This window comes from Gadus chalcogrammus, chromosome 14 (genome assembly GCF_026213295.1).
Source record: "Gadus chalcogrammus isolate NIFS_2021 chromosome 14, NIFS_Gcha_1.0, whole genome shotgun sequence".
In the NCBI taxonomy this organism is placed as follows: Eukaryota; Metazoa; Chordata; class Actinopteri; order Gadiformes; family Gadidae; genus Gadus; species Gadus chalcogrammus.
This window is the reverse complement of record NC_079425.1, coordinates 1,030,670-1,045,360: the sequence shown is the minus strand read 5'-3', so window position 1 is coordinate 1,045,360 and position 14,691 is coordinate 1,030,670. Positions and strand designations below refer to the sequence as shown.

At 45.5% G+C, this 14,691-nt stretch overlaps 2 protein-coding genes across 2 annotated transcripts; one reads left to right on the top strand and one right to left on the bottom strand.

The window, feature by feature from the left end:
* Positions 1–7,657: 7,657 nt before the first annotated feature.
* LOC130403423 (fin bud initiation factor-like) lies at positions 7,658–9,305 on the bottom strand. Its single transcript, XM_056607769.1, has one exon. The coding sequence runs from the start codon at positions 9,004–9,006 to the stop codon at positions 8,389–8,391; it is 618 nt and encodes a 205-aa protein (XP_056463744.1). The 5' UTR covers positions 9,007–9,305; the 3' UTR covers positions 7,658–8,388.
* A 3,649-nt stretch (positions 9,306–12,954) lies between these two features.
* Positions 12,955–14,476, top strand: LOC130403784 (placenta-specific gene 8 protein-like). Its single transcript, XM_056608264.1, has 5 exons — positions 12,955–13,030; positions 13,143–13,237; positions 13,328–13,452; positions 13,573–13,687; positions 13,893–14,476. Exons 2-4 carry the CDS (start codon positions 13,153–13,155, stop codon positions 13,675–13,677), a joined length of 315 nt encoding a protein of 104 aa, XP_056464239.1. The 5' UTR covers positions 12,955–13,030; positions 13,143–13,152; the 3' UTR covers positions 13,678–13,687; positions 13,893–14,476.
* Positions 14,477–14,691: the final 215 nt, after the last annotated feature.

Here is a 14,691-nt window from a genome sequence, read left to right as displayed (position 1 = left end):
TGGACAGACAGCCGCCTGCAACCGGCCCAGGATAGACAGTGACACCTCTGAGACGAGGCCCGTTTGACCGATGGAGGAAGATGAAAGAATCCTCTTTAGTCTCATTTTGTAATAAAAATAGAAGAAGGACGTTGTTGACAGGAAACATCTTCCAATGAATCAACAAACATAGAACAGCAACGCATACTTGAAACTAATTCATGTTGTGATGGGCTGAACCATAAGCCATGAAGAAGCTACAACAACGAGGGTCGGACACAACTCAAGCAACAGTCGATCAGCGTCTGCAGACGGAGCCGTCGCTACTGGCAACAGGCTCTGTTTGGGCTTCAGAATGCTCTCTGTGGTCAAGAGCAATTTTAAAGTTGGCAGGAACACAGGACTCAGTCTCAGGACCGTACCCATGAATCACTATTCCACATGGCAGGACGGGGGTCCGCGTTACACAGACTCAGCAGAGCCTCAAACCTCCCATCTTGATTCATTCCCCATGCAGACGTCAGGATAGAGTTCTGGGTTACTTACTTCAACACATTACTGGGTCTCAAGGACATATTATTAAGGCGAGCTAACAAAGAAACTAACTAAACAAGCCTCAAATAAATGTGTCAGTCAATGGGTACTTTACCTTTACATTCAGAGTAGTGTGTGCGCGCGTGCGTGCGTTAAATTATTGACTACTTATACGATGTCACTTTTACCACTACCTAGTATCTTGCCCTCTTAATTACATCCTTCCACTCAGTGGTGGGGGCGGTTCCGAAACATGGTTGAGGAAAATAACTCAATAACTCAGACTAGAGTTCTATTCATGATAGTGAGAGTGAAGCGCCCTTGAAAAAACTAAAGAAAACAACCAACCCCAGAGCTCCCATTAGCTTAGTGACCTCCCAGTGCCCTGAGTGGACTCTACTTCCACTGTGGAGAGGTTTTACAGACACACAATGACCTGTAAAATACAACAGGTACACCACATGACAGGAGAGAGGGAGAGGAAGAGAGAAAGAAAGAGAGACAGGTACACCACATGACAGGAGAGAGGGAGAGGAAGAGAGAAAGAGAGAGAGAGCAGGTACACCACATGACAGGAGAGAGGAAGAGAGAGAAAGAGAGAGACAGGTACACCACATGACAGGAGAGAGGGAGAGGAAGAGAGAGAGAGAGACAGGTACACCACATGACAGGAGAGAGGGAGACAGACAGACAGACAGACAGACAGAGAGAGAGAGACAGATACAGTCATAGAGAATCCTAAAATGTATGCAATTTTTGTACACATCAGCAGAACTTTTGTTAGGACTGATATTAAATAGTATATAATTTAACCCAGAGATCGTGTATCTGTGTGTGTGTGTGTGTGTGTGTGTATGTGTGTTCGATTGGGATGCAGACAGTTTAAGCTTTGCTCTTATTTCAAGAGTCTCCTGGCTCTGAACAGGCAGTGGTTGGAAAACAAAACAGCTTTACTCTGACACAGGACCCTGTGTCAGAGTACACACACAGTGTGTGTGTGTGTGTGTGTGTGTGTGTGTGTGTGTGTGTGTGTGTGTGTGTGTGTGTGTGTGTGTGTGTGTGTGTGAGCCTTTTGCACGCATAGTCTGTCAGATTGTCTGTTTGCCTGTTTGCGTAATTTGATGGGGGAGGATGAGGGGGAGAGGCTGTTTCCATCTGCAACACGGGGAGAGGGTTTTTCATAGCCTTTTACACACACTCACACACACACACACACACACACACACTCACACACACTCAACCCCGTCTGGAAGGAAGTCAAAGCAGGAGCCGCGCAGCCCTGCGGTCCTGCAGGACCACGAGGACAGTGTGCAGCCATCCCCCGTTCTATTAGCAGCCCGCCTCCTCCAGCACTCAACTCCCCGTGCCCCCGGCAGGGCTCATAAAGGCCGTTGGGCTGGGGGTTGTCTTGTAAATGTCTCGTAAAGGGCTACCTTTTCCCCTGTGTCGGCGCTGGAACCTCAACGACCCAGACATCTCATCTCAATCAACCCCAGACATCGCTGGACAAGGCACTCGTACGTTCTACTCTACTATCATGAAAGGCAACGCCATTGGGACAATAGAACTCAGCCTCATCTAAATGGGAACAATGTACAGATATAAGCGCTCTGAATGCTTCTAAATTGTGCCTCACCGTTGATGAAGAGCTCTTCTTGCATCGCCTGCCTGGCAGCCGGAGAGAAGCAGCGTCTCCGCAACCACTGCAGCTCAAAGCGACTGACGTGGTGGTCGGGCCACAAGATGGACACCTGTGGAACAGGGACACTACAGTCAGACTGACGAATTATCAATCACATGGTGTCTAACTATTGGTTTTGATTCATTGATTTAAAAGACACATCCAAAGTGACATCGTAGTTGTTTAGGGAGAATAACATTTATATTAGAGTTCATCACTTTGGCTCTTTGGGATTTCAACCTCAGCGAAAGACAGTTGAACCTCCCCTTGAACATCTGTTTCATTTTCTCTCCTTAAAGAACTGCAACTATTTTTTTGATGTAGTTCAGTGTAGTCTAGGTGTACTCTAGGTGTAGTCTAGGAGTAGTCTAGGTGTAGGCTTAATAGTCTTTGGCAGTTTGCAATCATCAGCATTTATAAGCCCATTAGCAGAGCGACCGCATGCTATAAACAAAGCATGAAGTGAAAGGTGCTTGATATCAAGTGTTCAACCTTTGATCCACTTCCCTGAGTACTTTATGTGTCAGTTATTATGCCACTGCTGTAGCAATTAAGGGATGATGTTTACACAAGCAATAAAAAGCTCCTGGCAAGGTTCAACATTGCCAGCGTCATTTATTGAAACCGACCAAACCAAACTAGTCACAGGGAATAATAAAGCAGCAGTAGTAGATTCATAGAAGTATAAACAGAAGAAAAATGTACATATTTAATTTCTGCAGCAAGGGGTGCCTTAAATAAAACAATAACAAAATACGTAGTTTGATGACGCGGTGAAGTAGCTTTGTGAAGTTAACCACCACGCCGGTTCAAATCAATCAGACGTGTCTCAGTCAGGAATCATGTTGACGACTCACGTTGGATTGACAGCCCAGCGCTGTCATCCGAGATCAAAACACTCGTACCAAAAAACAACTTTATGAGTCTGTATAACGACGTATAACGTGGCTTTATGACGTCGGGGGGAGGGGAGGGAGCTACAATGTTTGTCTATTTGTCTGCTTACGGCATCATGATGTTAACATACGTCACCCAGTACAGGCGCAAGCACATTAAACTACTGTAAACGAATCGCCTTATTGCTGTGTGGCAATGAATGATCAGACTCAAAAAGATCTGTTCATTTGAATGAACGAGATCCGAATATCCGAGTCCGGATAAAGATCTGAACTTCGCATCACTACAAAAACGGACCAGAAAATCCAAACCATAAAAAGTCAAAGTGAGAGACCAGGGACAGGCCTGAGCAGGCCATGGCGCTCTGACAGGCAGGCAGTAGATTGGATCGCATTCAGTCTCGATTGCTGAGGCCTGTCCTAACAAATTTTTAGGACTTGAATTTTCTTGTCTGTATTTTGACCGCTTAAATATGAATATCTGCAACTTGGATTTTTGTATGGTTTAACTTAAAATGCCATGTGTGAATTTCAAAGAGGTAAATTCAAAACGAATCAATTCAGAGGAACTTGTTTTGAAAGTATAATATCTGAATGTTATGAATTCAATGTGGTTTACATTTCCATTTACTAAATGCAATGGCTTCTAAAAGTAAAACATTATGGCAGTGGTTTGCTTCCACACAAGCACTCTGATTTAGACATAGAGTTTCTGGTATTTCTGGCATCCCTCATACTGATTTGAAGAACTGATTCTTTTAAGAGTTCAGGCCGTCTGCTCTGTGAGGGAAATGCCAGCAGCTCTATAATGAAATAGGATTTGACCTATTTTGAATAATAAAATGATGGAAAAACCATAAATCGTGGATGGCATCATTCTCTCGGAACAAAGAAAAAATGCAAACATTGTTTGGTTTTTCAGATATTTGATCGAGGACATGTAACATATTAGACCTTTCATAAGTAAGCAGAATGTCAACACACACAAAATGAAAGAATATTCCATTATCGATTTCACTGCCAACACAATCACAATTGATTGTGACCGATTATATTGTTTAATGATGCACTGTATTCTTATGGCACCCAATAGAGCGGACAAATCGCAGGAATCAATGCAGGGCAAAGAACACATGACACACTCCATCAGTGAAGGTACTGCTGGAGGCAGAGAGACAGCATCGCCCTACCTGCCCTCCAGTGCTTTAAGCCTGTGCTGGAGAAGGCGTTGTTCTTTGCTACGTTTAGGCCAATCGGGTTCCTCGCCTCGAGCCCAGATACGAGTTAAATCCGGGCTCATGAAAAGTTTTTTAATATGCAACCATACAGGAACACAGAAAGGGGTCACCTTACATTACCAGGTAATAGGTGACCAGAACCGGTACTGGACACAAGTGGCGTGAATCAAAGCAGCTAACAGGGAGGTAAGCAGTACCGTGATGTTCGGGAAAGGATTGGCATCCATTGTGAAGTGGTCCTGAGCCCTAACCCCAACCCAGGTGGACCAGGTTATTGATAAGGATGGTGGGGGAGTACTAGGGCTGCTCGATTATGGGAAAAATCATAATCACGATTATTTTGGTCAATATTGAAATCACGATTATTCAAACGATTATTTTTGAGTTTGAAAACATGTTTTTATTCAGCATGTCTCCATTATTTATTTTTTTTGCAACAGAACTTTGTAATTTCGCCTTAAAAAATACACAAAATAGTCAAAAAGTAAATGTTCCAATCTAAACTGATAGACAGATATGTATCCAGCTGTTCTGCCCTTTCTTTAAAACATAAAAAAAGTATTATGTTAATTTTGTGATCGTTTGACGCTAAAATCTAAATCGCGATCAAAGTCCGATGGACGGCCCGGAGGACCTCAGCCTACCTGGTTGTCCCCAGCGAGCTGCACCTCCTGCAGCCCGGTGTGGACGTCCAGCTGGGAGAACAGCAGGCTGCGGGCCCGGGCCGACTGCAGGGTGCAGGCCGGACACTGGCAGTTGTCTCTGAGCCAGGTGTAGGGGTAGAGGCTGCGCTCGCCGTCCCCCCACACCACCTCCAGCAGCCTCTCCTCGTCCCGGGCGCCCAGCGCCGACACCTGGCAGCTCGCCCCGGGGAGGGGGGCGGCCCGGGCCGTCTGGTGCCCGCGGGACGGCGGCGCGGTGGGGCTGCCCGGTCCGGGCGGGCCACTGCCCCGGCCGTCTGCGGCAGCTCAGTGAGCCAAGGGGCCGGGCGGGGGGGGCCCCCAGGGGCCGGGCGGCGGCGGCGGCGGCCCCCAGCAGCCCCCGTCCTGACAGGCCGTACCGGGCCAGTGTGCTCAGGGACATTGTGGCTCCTCTGGAGGTAGGCTGGGGACGGTGGGAAGAGGCTCTGATCAGGATCCAGAATCATGTGATCAGTGAACAGATGCTGGCTGGACGGTGATCACCAGCCCGGTGGACCGCCAGGGATCGAGCTGTGGGCGGCTGCACCAGCGGCACAATGCTCTCAACAGGTCATTCTCAGCTCAAGGCAGTCCTTTGGACGGCTTATGCCCCTTTCACACCGCCGCAAAATCGGGGCCGGTTCCGGGCCAGTTCGGAGCTAGGGCCAGGGCTTTGGTTTCACACCGCCAAAGAACCGGGTCCGGCCCCTAAAAATCGGTTCAACTCTGGCCCCACTTTAGAGCTGGGCTAGAACGAGAACCGCTTTTACGCAGGGGGCAGGGGCGTGTTCACACAGGCAGTTTGTGAACACGGCTGGAACCAGTTTGGAACTGGCCCTAGCACCAGCCCGGAACTGGCTCTCGGTTCTTTTAGGTGTGAAAGTGGCATTAGAGGATTAGGCGGTTAGGTAAACGAATTGGGGAAACCACACTTCGGAAACAGTTTTATCTTACTAGTGAAATACTTTGACTGTTTAATTGGATCTGAAAAATGATGCCTATTAGAAACCTCCCTCACCTTAGGTTTCTCATTGCAGCTCTCTGTTAGTTATAAGCATACAGTACAAAAGAGACATAACCTTACCTTTCAAATGTGTCTGGTTGGCCTATCTGAGGTCTTCTCAAGCAGTCAGCAACATCAAACATCAGAGGTTACCTACATATATAGGCAGGAGACCTCCGTGAGCCCACAACGGGGTGGGACGACCTCAGCTGGCTGCTCTGATTGGCTGCTTCCAGGATGCACCTGATCATTTATATTCTTACTTTTTTTTATCTTTATTCCTGATAAATTGTAGATTTACTAACGATAACAAGCTACCATGACGAATCATGGAGCGGTTTCTGTCTTATCTCTTTCCGCACAGACTATGTTCAACACGGAATGAAAGTCACTATCAGCGCGCTATAACATGTGGACACCTCATGGACATGTCCGTGCGCTTTAGAGGGACTAGTGTTTTAGTGAGGAATGGGTTCGCCTCAGACGGACTAGTGTTGTTAGTGAGGACATGGGTTCGCCTCAGACGGACTAGTGTTGTGAGTGAGGACTCACTTCCGCTCTGGACGAGTTACAGATTTACACTTTCACATTATAAAGTAAACGTAAGCAGCGTTAACGAACCTTTTATAGACTTCTTACCTTTAATATTCTGTCCACCCGATAATATGACGCCGATCCAGAGCGACCGGCGGGAAGTAGGTGAAAGGTTGCGGGGGCGACACGCGCCGTTACACCACGTAGTGACAGACTGTAGAGTAGACTGTAACCTCTGCTCTACTGCAGCTGGACGACGACGTCACTACAACCTGACGGGCCTGCCTCGATATTATATCTATAGAACTACATTATAACTTATATCTATTATCTCTCTCTCTCTCTCTCTCTCTCTCTCTCTCTCTCTCTCTCTCTCTCTCTCTCTCTCTCTCTCTCTCTCTAAATATGTATATATATATATATATATATATATATATATATATATATACTACATATATATCCTATAACTCTATATAACCCTATATACAATTATTATTCCATCTAACTATTATAACTATATATGCTATTATAACTAAATCTGTGTAACTATATACGCTATTATGACTCAAGAACTATTATAAATCTATATATATATTTCAACTATACGATGTATAGTCGTGTTTGGTGTGTCTACATACAGGTATGTCCATACGTTGTTGTTAGGTTTAAGCCTGCATAATTTAATCGAATTGGCCTACCATGGGCTTAATATTGTATTGATAGTTCTCTCAGTTACCTTTGCCAAAATATAACCATAGGCCTGTTGCCAAAAACTATTCTGGGTGGTGTTTGCATCCACGGTGGATGTAATAGTAACCAAAGTCAGGTTATAAAGCTACACGGTACAGGAACTTCTACAGGAAAGTCTCGTTCTATCTATCTATAGAGAGACCCTGTATGTTTGTGTGTGTGTGCGTGTGTGTGCGTGTGCGTGTGTGTGTGTGTGTGTGTGTTTGTGTGCGCTATCCCTCAAAATAACCAGTTGATGGCTAACCTTGAACCCTCTGATAATACAGAGAGCCACGTTCTACCATGTGTTGACATGCAATGTTCATATAGTCTTCTAATTGTTCTCCTGCAAGCAGATCCTGGAAAGAGTTTATAAAACATCCGGATGCACACGACCATTTGAGTTTAAAACAGGGCTTTATTTAGGAGGACATAGTGTTTATTAACGTGTTACCATACAAAACGTTTGACTCTGAAGTCCACAAGTGCTGCCTGCAGTCTTATCAGTCAAATATTATTATTTGAATATACTTTGACAAGAATAGATAGGATGCTCTATTTTCAGACATATTACAGAAAATACAAATACAAATTATTGTCATCTAAAAAATAATAATTCGACAGTCACAGTATTTATTAACTTTAATAATACATTATTAACAATAACACAGATTACATCATCTATTCAGATGTAGGCATCTAGCATTGAAACAGTCAAGAACTGTGCAAAGTCAGCCCACCATAATGTAAATAGTGTAAACATGTAATCCTCCAACATCCATGTTTAGTGAAGTGTGAGTGACACCTGTCATCGAGGAACAGTCAACGTCATCACTTCGATAGTTTACTGTCCGGTTGAAGGCCTCGTTTAAAACTGATGTATATGATCAGATATAATAATCAGATAATGTACAGTTCATCCCTGATGAGACACCTCCTCTCCTCGAACTCCTCGTTCTTCTCCTGCTCCACAGAGCTCCTCTAGAACTTGAGGTACTGTTTCTTCTCCTGCTCCCCATTTCCTCTGGAACTTGAGGTACTCGTTCTTCTCCTGCTCCACAGACCTCCTCTAGAACTTGAGGTACTCGTTCTTCTCCTGCTCCACACACCTCCTCTAGAACTTGAGGTACTCGTTCTTCAGGCGGCTGAGCCGGGTTCCGTGGCTGCGGATGATGAGGGACAGTAGCTCGTGTTTGTCCTTCAGGCCCAGGGAGAGGTCCAGGGTGTCTTTCAGGACGTCCCGGGTGTGGACCACCATGCCCAGGAAGTCGTCGTGGATGCGGTGCTCCGCCTTCAGCTCGTTCTCCTGGCTCTGCTTGAACTTCACCTCCAGCTCCAGCAGAGACTTCTCCGAGTTGGTGAAGGCTTCGTTGATCTGCGCGGTTTCCCTCCTCAGGTACTTCCCGTAGCTGTCCTCGCCGTCCAGATCGTAGGAGATGCTCTTCCCGATGCCCTCCAGGACCCGGGCAGAGTCCTCGATCTGCCGCTTGATGATGGTGAAGTCGTCCCGGATCACCGAGTCGTGGTCCTCGTCCAGACCACACTTCCGCTCGTCGGTCATCTTGAAGAGCATCTGGCACTTCTCCGGGTCGTCGTTCTCCTCGTAGTCCCCGTCCGGGACGAAGTAGTGGTGGAAGGTCCCGTTGGACATCTCGGGGTGCAGCGGCCCGCGGTACGACGCCCGGCCGGCCGAGAGCATAAGGGCGCACAGGACCAGGAGGAGAACCGCCATGGAGCCTCTGAACCCAACACCGAACACCGAGTCCTGGGTTTAACGGAGTCCACAACCGAGAGACTACTGGACCTTCTGAACTTAACCCAGCGGAGAAAAACAAACCATGTCGGAGAAGCTTCAGCGTCCTGGTGAGCTTGTGGTTCACAGGGTGTATAACTAGGAGAACTAGTCCTCGTTGAGGTTGAACCAGCCCCGACCCAAAGCCCGTTACTACTGATTGTGCGTAAAGCCACGACCGAGTTCGAAGTAGAGCTCAGCGCTGAACCTCCAACACAACATCTGGTCTGTGCAGAGCTGGTTTGTAGAGAGCTGTTTGGGTTCGACCCCCTGGATCAGGTTACAGTCTTCGTCACTGAGGACTCCCCCAGCTCAGAGGAACCACGGAGAGGGTCCGAGGAGTTAGGAGCGATCTGGTGTCAAATAGCATTACAATGTGGAACAGGCCTCTTTGTGTTAATGCATTAATGGCCTACATTGTTTTATACAATGCATCACATTATCATATCAACTTGCAATCACTCGGCTTGAAATGAGCGACTAAGACTATTTTTCTGTGTTGTTTTCATCCAGTCACGTGAAACACATTCCTCACTATAGAACACATTTCCCCATAAGCCTATAAAATATCATAGCATTTATCTTTATGCTTTTTGTTGATTGTTTTCTGAATATTCCTATATCTACTCATTTTACTATTTATCATTGGCCTGCATTGACATTCTTTCAGTAAATAAGATCATTGTTTCTGACAATTAGGAAAATGACATGTAGCCAGAGGAATCCATCCAAGAAATACTTGAAACAGTGGTAAGTAGTGTAGCAGTAGTAAGTAAGTGTGTGTGTGTGTGTGTGTGTGTGTGTGTGTGTGTGTGTGTGTGTGTGTGTGTGTGTGTGTGTGTGTGTGTGTGTGTGTGTGTGTGTGTGTGTGTGTGCGCGACCCCTAAAAAAACCAAAAAAAAAACCTGAAGGAACATGAACATCAGACTGGACGGACCACAGAACCATCTCAATCTCCCATTTCCTCTATTCAGGATGATAATATTTTGGTGTTGTTCGAAAGTTATGAATAAGTGTTTGAACCTCGGTGAGTCGTGTGGATGCAGTGCTGAGCAATAACCATGGAATCACCGGTCCTTGATGCATGGAAACCTATGGCTGGGCTGATTCTGGGGGAATAGGAGGTGGTTTACTGCCTCGACGTCGCATGAACGGGGGGGGGGGGACTCACTTCAGCAGGATTTATTAATCTGAAGGACAAGGCTGCTCTGTCATTACTGCAGTACAGCGGTAATAAAGCTCTGCTCTCTTTCTGCTGGAAAATATAAGATGGAGCCATTGAAATGTGCTTTCGAGCGCCATAATGTTAGACAAGTTCAGTCTTCAGTTGCCAAACTTTATGAAAACTTTAAGGACATGTTGTTTTCTCTTCTTTTAATATTTTTTTTAAAACAATAAACTTAACCATAGATAACAATACAAGTTTAACTATGAAAAATCTGAAGTGGAAAATAAGTGTCGTTCAGAGCCAATGTTGCCATAACCCAAACTGTGCTGTTTGAACCTGAGTGTAGAACAACACTTCTCCTGATTGGCTACATGGGGAGTTAAACCACTCTAATGCTAATAAACTGAACCTCATCATTAACCTCCTGTCATCTTTCAAATCACAAAAGATGTTTGGATTCACATCAAAACCCAATTCCCAGCATGGCATAATCAGCATAATCATGGTGATTAATCTAAAATGAATCATCTAATGCAAATGTTTGATATCAAAGTTCCCTGGTAGAGTGACGGGGTGTTGGGTTATAGAAACACTGTTTGCTGGGTTTCAGAGAACCCCTTTACAAAGTGGACCATTCTAGAGATAATCTCCACATTTTAAGGGAGAGGTTGTGAAAAGCTTGGTAGAAGTTAAATTAATCCTGTGTCAGTACATTCGAGAAATCAGTGGTTTAAAACTTCATAGTGCTCCCAATACAAACTTCATAATACGGCCAAGTAATGACATCAGAAGGACTGCCCCAGTTATTACTACAAAAACACAGCTGCAAACAGCTCTAATTGTGAAACTCTTCAAAGAATGCTCCAAGATACGATAATGGCTTCTATTCTTCTCGGGCCCTGTCTGGTCTGGTGTACCGATGCCCTCACCGCAGATGAAGCCAATTGTTCAGTATTTTTATTTGGGGATGTTTTTTTAACGGTGCTAGGAAAAAAGATTGGCTTGGGATTGGTATGGGGTAATGAGCCGTGAAAAGAAAGGAGTTGAACGAGCGGGTTTCTGCTCTTCATAGAAGCAGGAAAGAGAGTTCCCTGAGCAGTCCTCTGAAGGCAACAGTGGAGCAATTAAGTATGGAAAGCCAACAAGACCATAATTCACTACACTTTCCTCATGGCCTTCATGAATGCTGTTATGATGCCAGCTGCTTTATATATTTAATTGTATACAGGGGTTAAGGTTAGGGTCAAGCTTTATTGAGCCTTTTTTAAGCTTCCTTAACTGTGCATATGCCTATGCATTATTTCTTATAGTTGGCGAAAAAGATAAAAAATAATTAAAAAATATTGATTTATTCTTTTATTAGAATTGTGCAGATTCCTTTGCTGTTGGCTGTGTTTAATTCATGCCTTGCTCGTGGCAACCAGCTGGTTAAGTGCTCATGGTTTTGAAAACATTAAATTTAAATGATATGTGAACCACTGGCCTTCTGTGTTTGCTTGGTCAATCGATTCTCAACTCCCACAGCAACCTGTGTAAACCCTCTCGTAAACGGTTTATGACGGTGGAATAAAGGGTTTGAGGATGCAGGATGGAGGGAAATGCTGTCAGGTTTTTCCATTTGTCAACAATGTTTGATCAGAGATAAAAAGGTAATTGTATCAAGTTCTCCCTTTCAAGATGGACGGATCCTATGTGATCTATACAGTAGATTCAGCCAGGGGCCAGGGGCCAGGGCCCCCCTTTACCTTCAGCTTGTTCCAGTCTGATACCTCCTGACTCGTTTAACTTGTTTACCGCTCCATGGACCTTTCAGAGGTTGAAGGTATGCCAAGGTGACGTAAACCTGGAGACTTTGCCTTCTACTTGGATACTTTCATTGTGTTTTCCTCTCACATCACTCTCACCATAAAAAATCGAGAATTAGTCTTCGACAGATCGGCCAAAACATGGATTGACCCTCGGAATAAAACAACTCTCCAGCTGAGTGTGAATAGCTCAGCATCTTGTCTGAGATGGGTCCCCCAGTGCTTCATTAGGTCAGGCTTCAGCTGAACAACCAACGCCTAAGACACTGGAGAGCCTCTAGGCCTGTGGGATTCTAAAGATGCTTGGAATACCTCTCCCTTCCCCTTTCATACCCTCCTCAGTGTGCCTGAGGACAAGCATAAAGGTATACCCCCCCCCCCCCCGCCCACTAATGGATCCCAGAGCTGCTGAGTACTGAAGGGGCAGTACTGGATCAGAACCAGGTAGTGTGAAGGATCCAGTACATCCCACCGAACCATGGTTCAGGAGGATGAAGAGATGCTTCTTCTTGGCTGTAACAGAGAAGTACCATGGGTTCCACTGTAACAGTGTGTGCCGCGACAGCTCTCTGAGCATACCAACAGAACGCCCTAAAGGCTGACAGCCAGCTCGCTCTTTGGGTTTTAACGAGCATTGAACCGGTAATACACAACACAAGAAGCCTGGAAAAATGGGCCAACAACTTAATCATACGTTGATGCATGAAAGGATTTAACGTTGTTTGGTCTGAAAACGTAAACATATGTTGTTATATATGAGAGGTAACACGTCTGTGACTCTTGAAGGAGCCTCCTTGGATCAGAGGGTGGTCATTCCTCTGTGTGGCCCAACCTCTGTATCGTCAATCACTGGAGGAGGAATTCTTGCTCATCTGGTTTACGACTGACATATTAAGGCGTTTCTCTCTCTCTCTCTCTAATGCCGTGTATCCAGTGGCCATTCAAAATACTTTCTAGTGGCATCAACAGCTCTACGGATCCATTCACTACGGTAAGATGGATGTGTTAACGTGCTTTTAGATTTACATTTACCTTAATACATTGTAATTGTGTGTGAGTGTTTATTGTAACATTGTTAACGAAGTTTGTATTTTTAATGACAGTTCTGTGATCATGCCGGTGACCAAACAGCCAAGCGCCTTTGCCCCGTCTGACTTCCAGACCGGGCTCTACTCCATCTGTGACGACTGCAGCACATGTACGGATCACTGCGCCGTATTGATTTGTGATGTGGGAGACTCAAGGTGGTGGAGTTATCTGAGTTGATCCTTCGACACTTGTGTTGCAGTCTGCTACGGCCTGTGCTGCTTCCCCTGCCTGGCGTGCTCCATCGCTAGCGACATGGACGAGTGCTGCCTGTGCGGCTGCTGTCCTGCCCTCAGAGGCGTCTACCGGACCAAGTACAACATCCGGGTGGGTCCCAGTAGAGCGCCTGTTAGAGTCCGCCCGTTGGGGTGACGGGCGCATACGTTGACACGCACACGTACCATCTGATCCATGGGGTCACTGCTTTAACCCACCGTGTATCTCCAGGGATCCCTTTGTAAGGACTACATTGCGTATGTCTTCTGTGGAGCCTGTGCTATCTGCCAGCTGAAGAGGGACATCGACACAAGGAAAGACCAGGGGGTCTTCTGATTGCACTGGCGTAAGTATTACAACAAGGCGACACACACACACACACACACACACACACACACACACACACACACACACACACACACACACACACACACACACACACACACACACACACACACACCTGCAATCAAAATCAAGTTCTACGTTAAAAGTAATATGTTCTTATTCATGTTTTAATGTGTTCTCGATGCTGTTCGGATTGGGGACCTCAGTTTCAATGTTCACCACATGAAGAAGAGAAGGCTTCATAATTATGTCAAGTAATTCAAAATGTATTTAGTTATTCTAATCGACTGGTTTTAAGTTTTTAAAGGGGTGGCATCACGCCACCAGGTGTGAGTGTGATCAGCCATTACAATCCATACGTCTTGTCCTGTGCCTTATGACATCACAAGGGGCGTGTCCCCATAGATGTACGCTGGATAGATCAGTTACCAGCCTACCCAGTTGACTGTGGCAAATGTTGCTGATCTATCCATCATACATCTAGGTGATCCATCCAACCTTTGATGTCACTAAAACACAGGAAAAGGCTGGGTTCCAAAGGGCTTGTAATGGCTGATCACAGCCACTCCTGGCGACGCGATGTCAGCCCTTTAAGGACGGGTGAGAGGGAACTGCATGCACTTTCCTGATGTTTTTACCCTGCTACCTGCTAGTACTTTTATACTGTTTACGTTTAAAATATTAGTTCAACTGTGCTCATATTGTTCCAAACACAGTTCACTGAATTAAGTATAAATGCAACATTAATAAATCTACCTGTTCAAGCATGACATGTTGATGAGTAGTTTGTTCTTGGCAATTCATTCTTTGACTCGGCGGCCGATACCTCAGTTAAAACAATGAGCAGGTTATTTGATGATTTATCAAGACGGACTGGTTTAACATACTGATTGATTACTGTCAGCCAGTGACTCACACTGGGATTAAAAAGTGATTTTAGAGCATTCATTCCAACCTGTTGACACCTGGAGGTATTCAGGCTGGAGCTAAAGCCTTCTAGACCTC

Bases quoted from the DNA above. Each gene is read 5' to 3' on its own strand.
- LOC130403423 (XM_056607769.1), bottom strand. From the start codon at position 9,006: ATGGCGGTTCTCCTCCTGGTCCTGTGCGCCCTTATGCTCTCGGCCGGC.
- LOC130403784 (XM_056608264.1), top strand. From the start codon at position 13,153: ATGCCGGTGACCAAACAGCCAAGCGCCTTTGCCCCGTCTGACTTCCAG. The intron at 13,238-13,327 runs GTACGGATCACT...CTTGTGTTGCAG, and splicing joins CTGTGACGACTGCAGCACAT to TCTGCTACGGCCTGTGCTGC. The intron at 13,453-13,572 runs GTGGGTCCCAGT...GTGTATCTCCAG, and splicing joins GGACCAAGTACAACATCCGG to GGATCCCTTTGTAAGGACTA.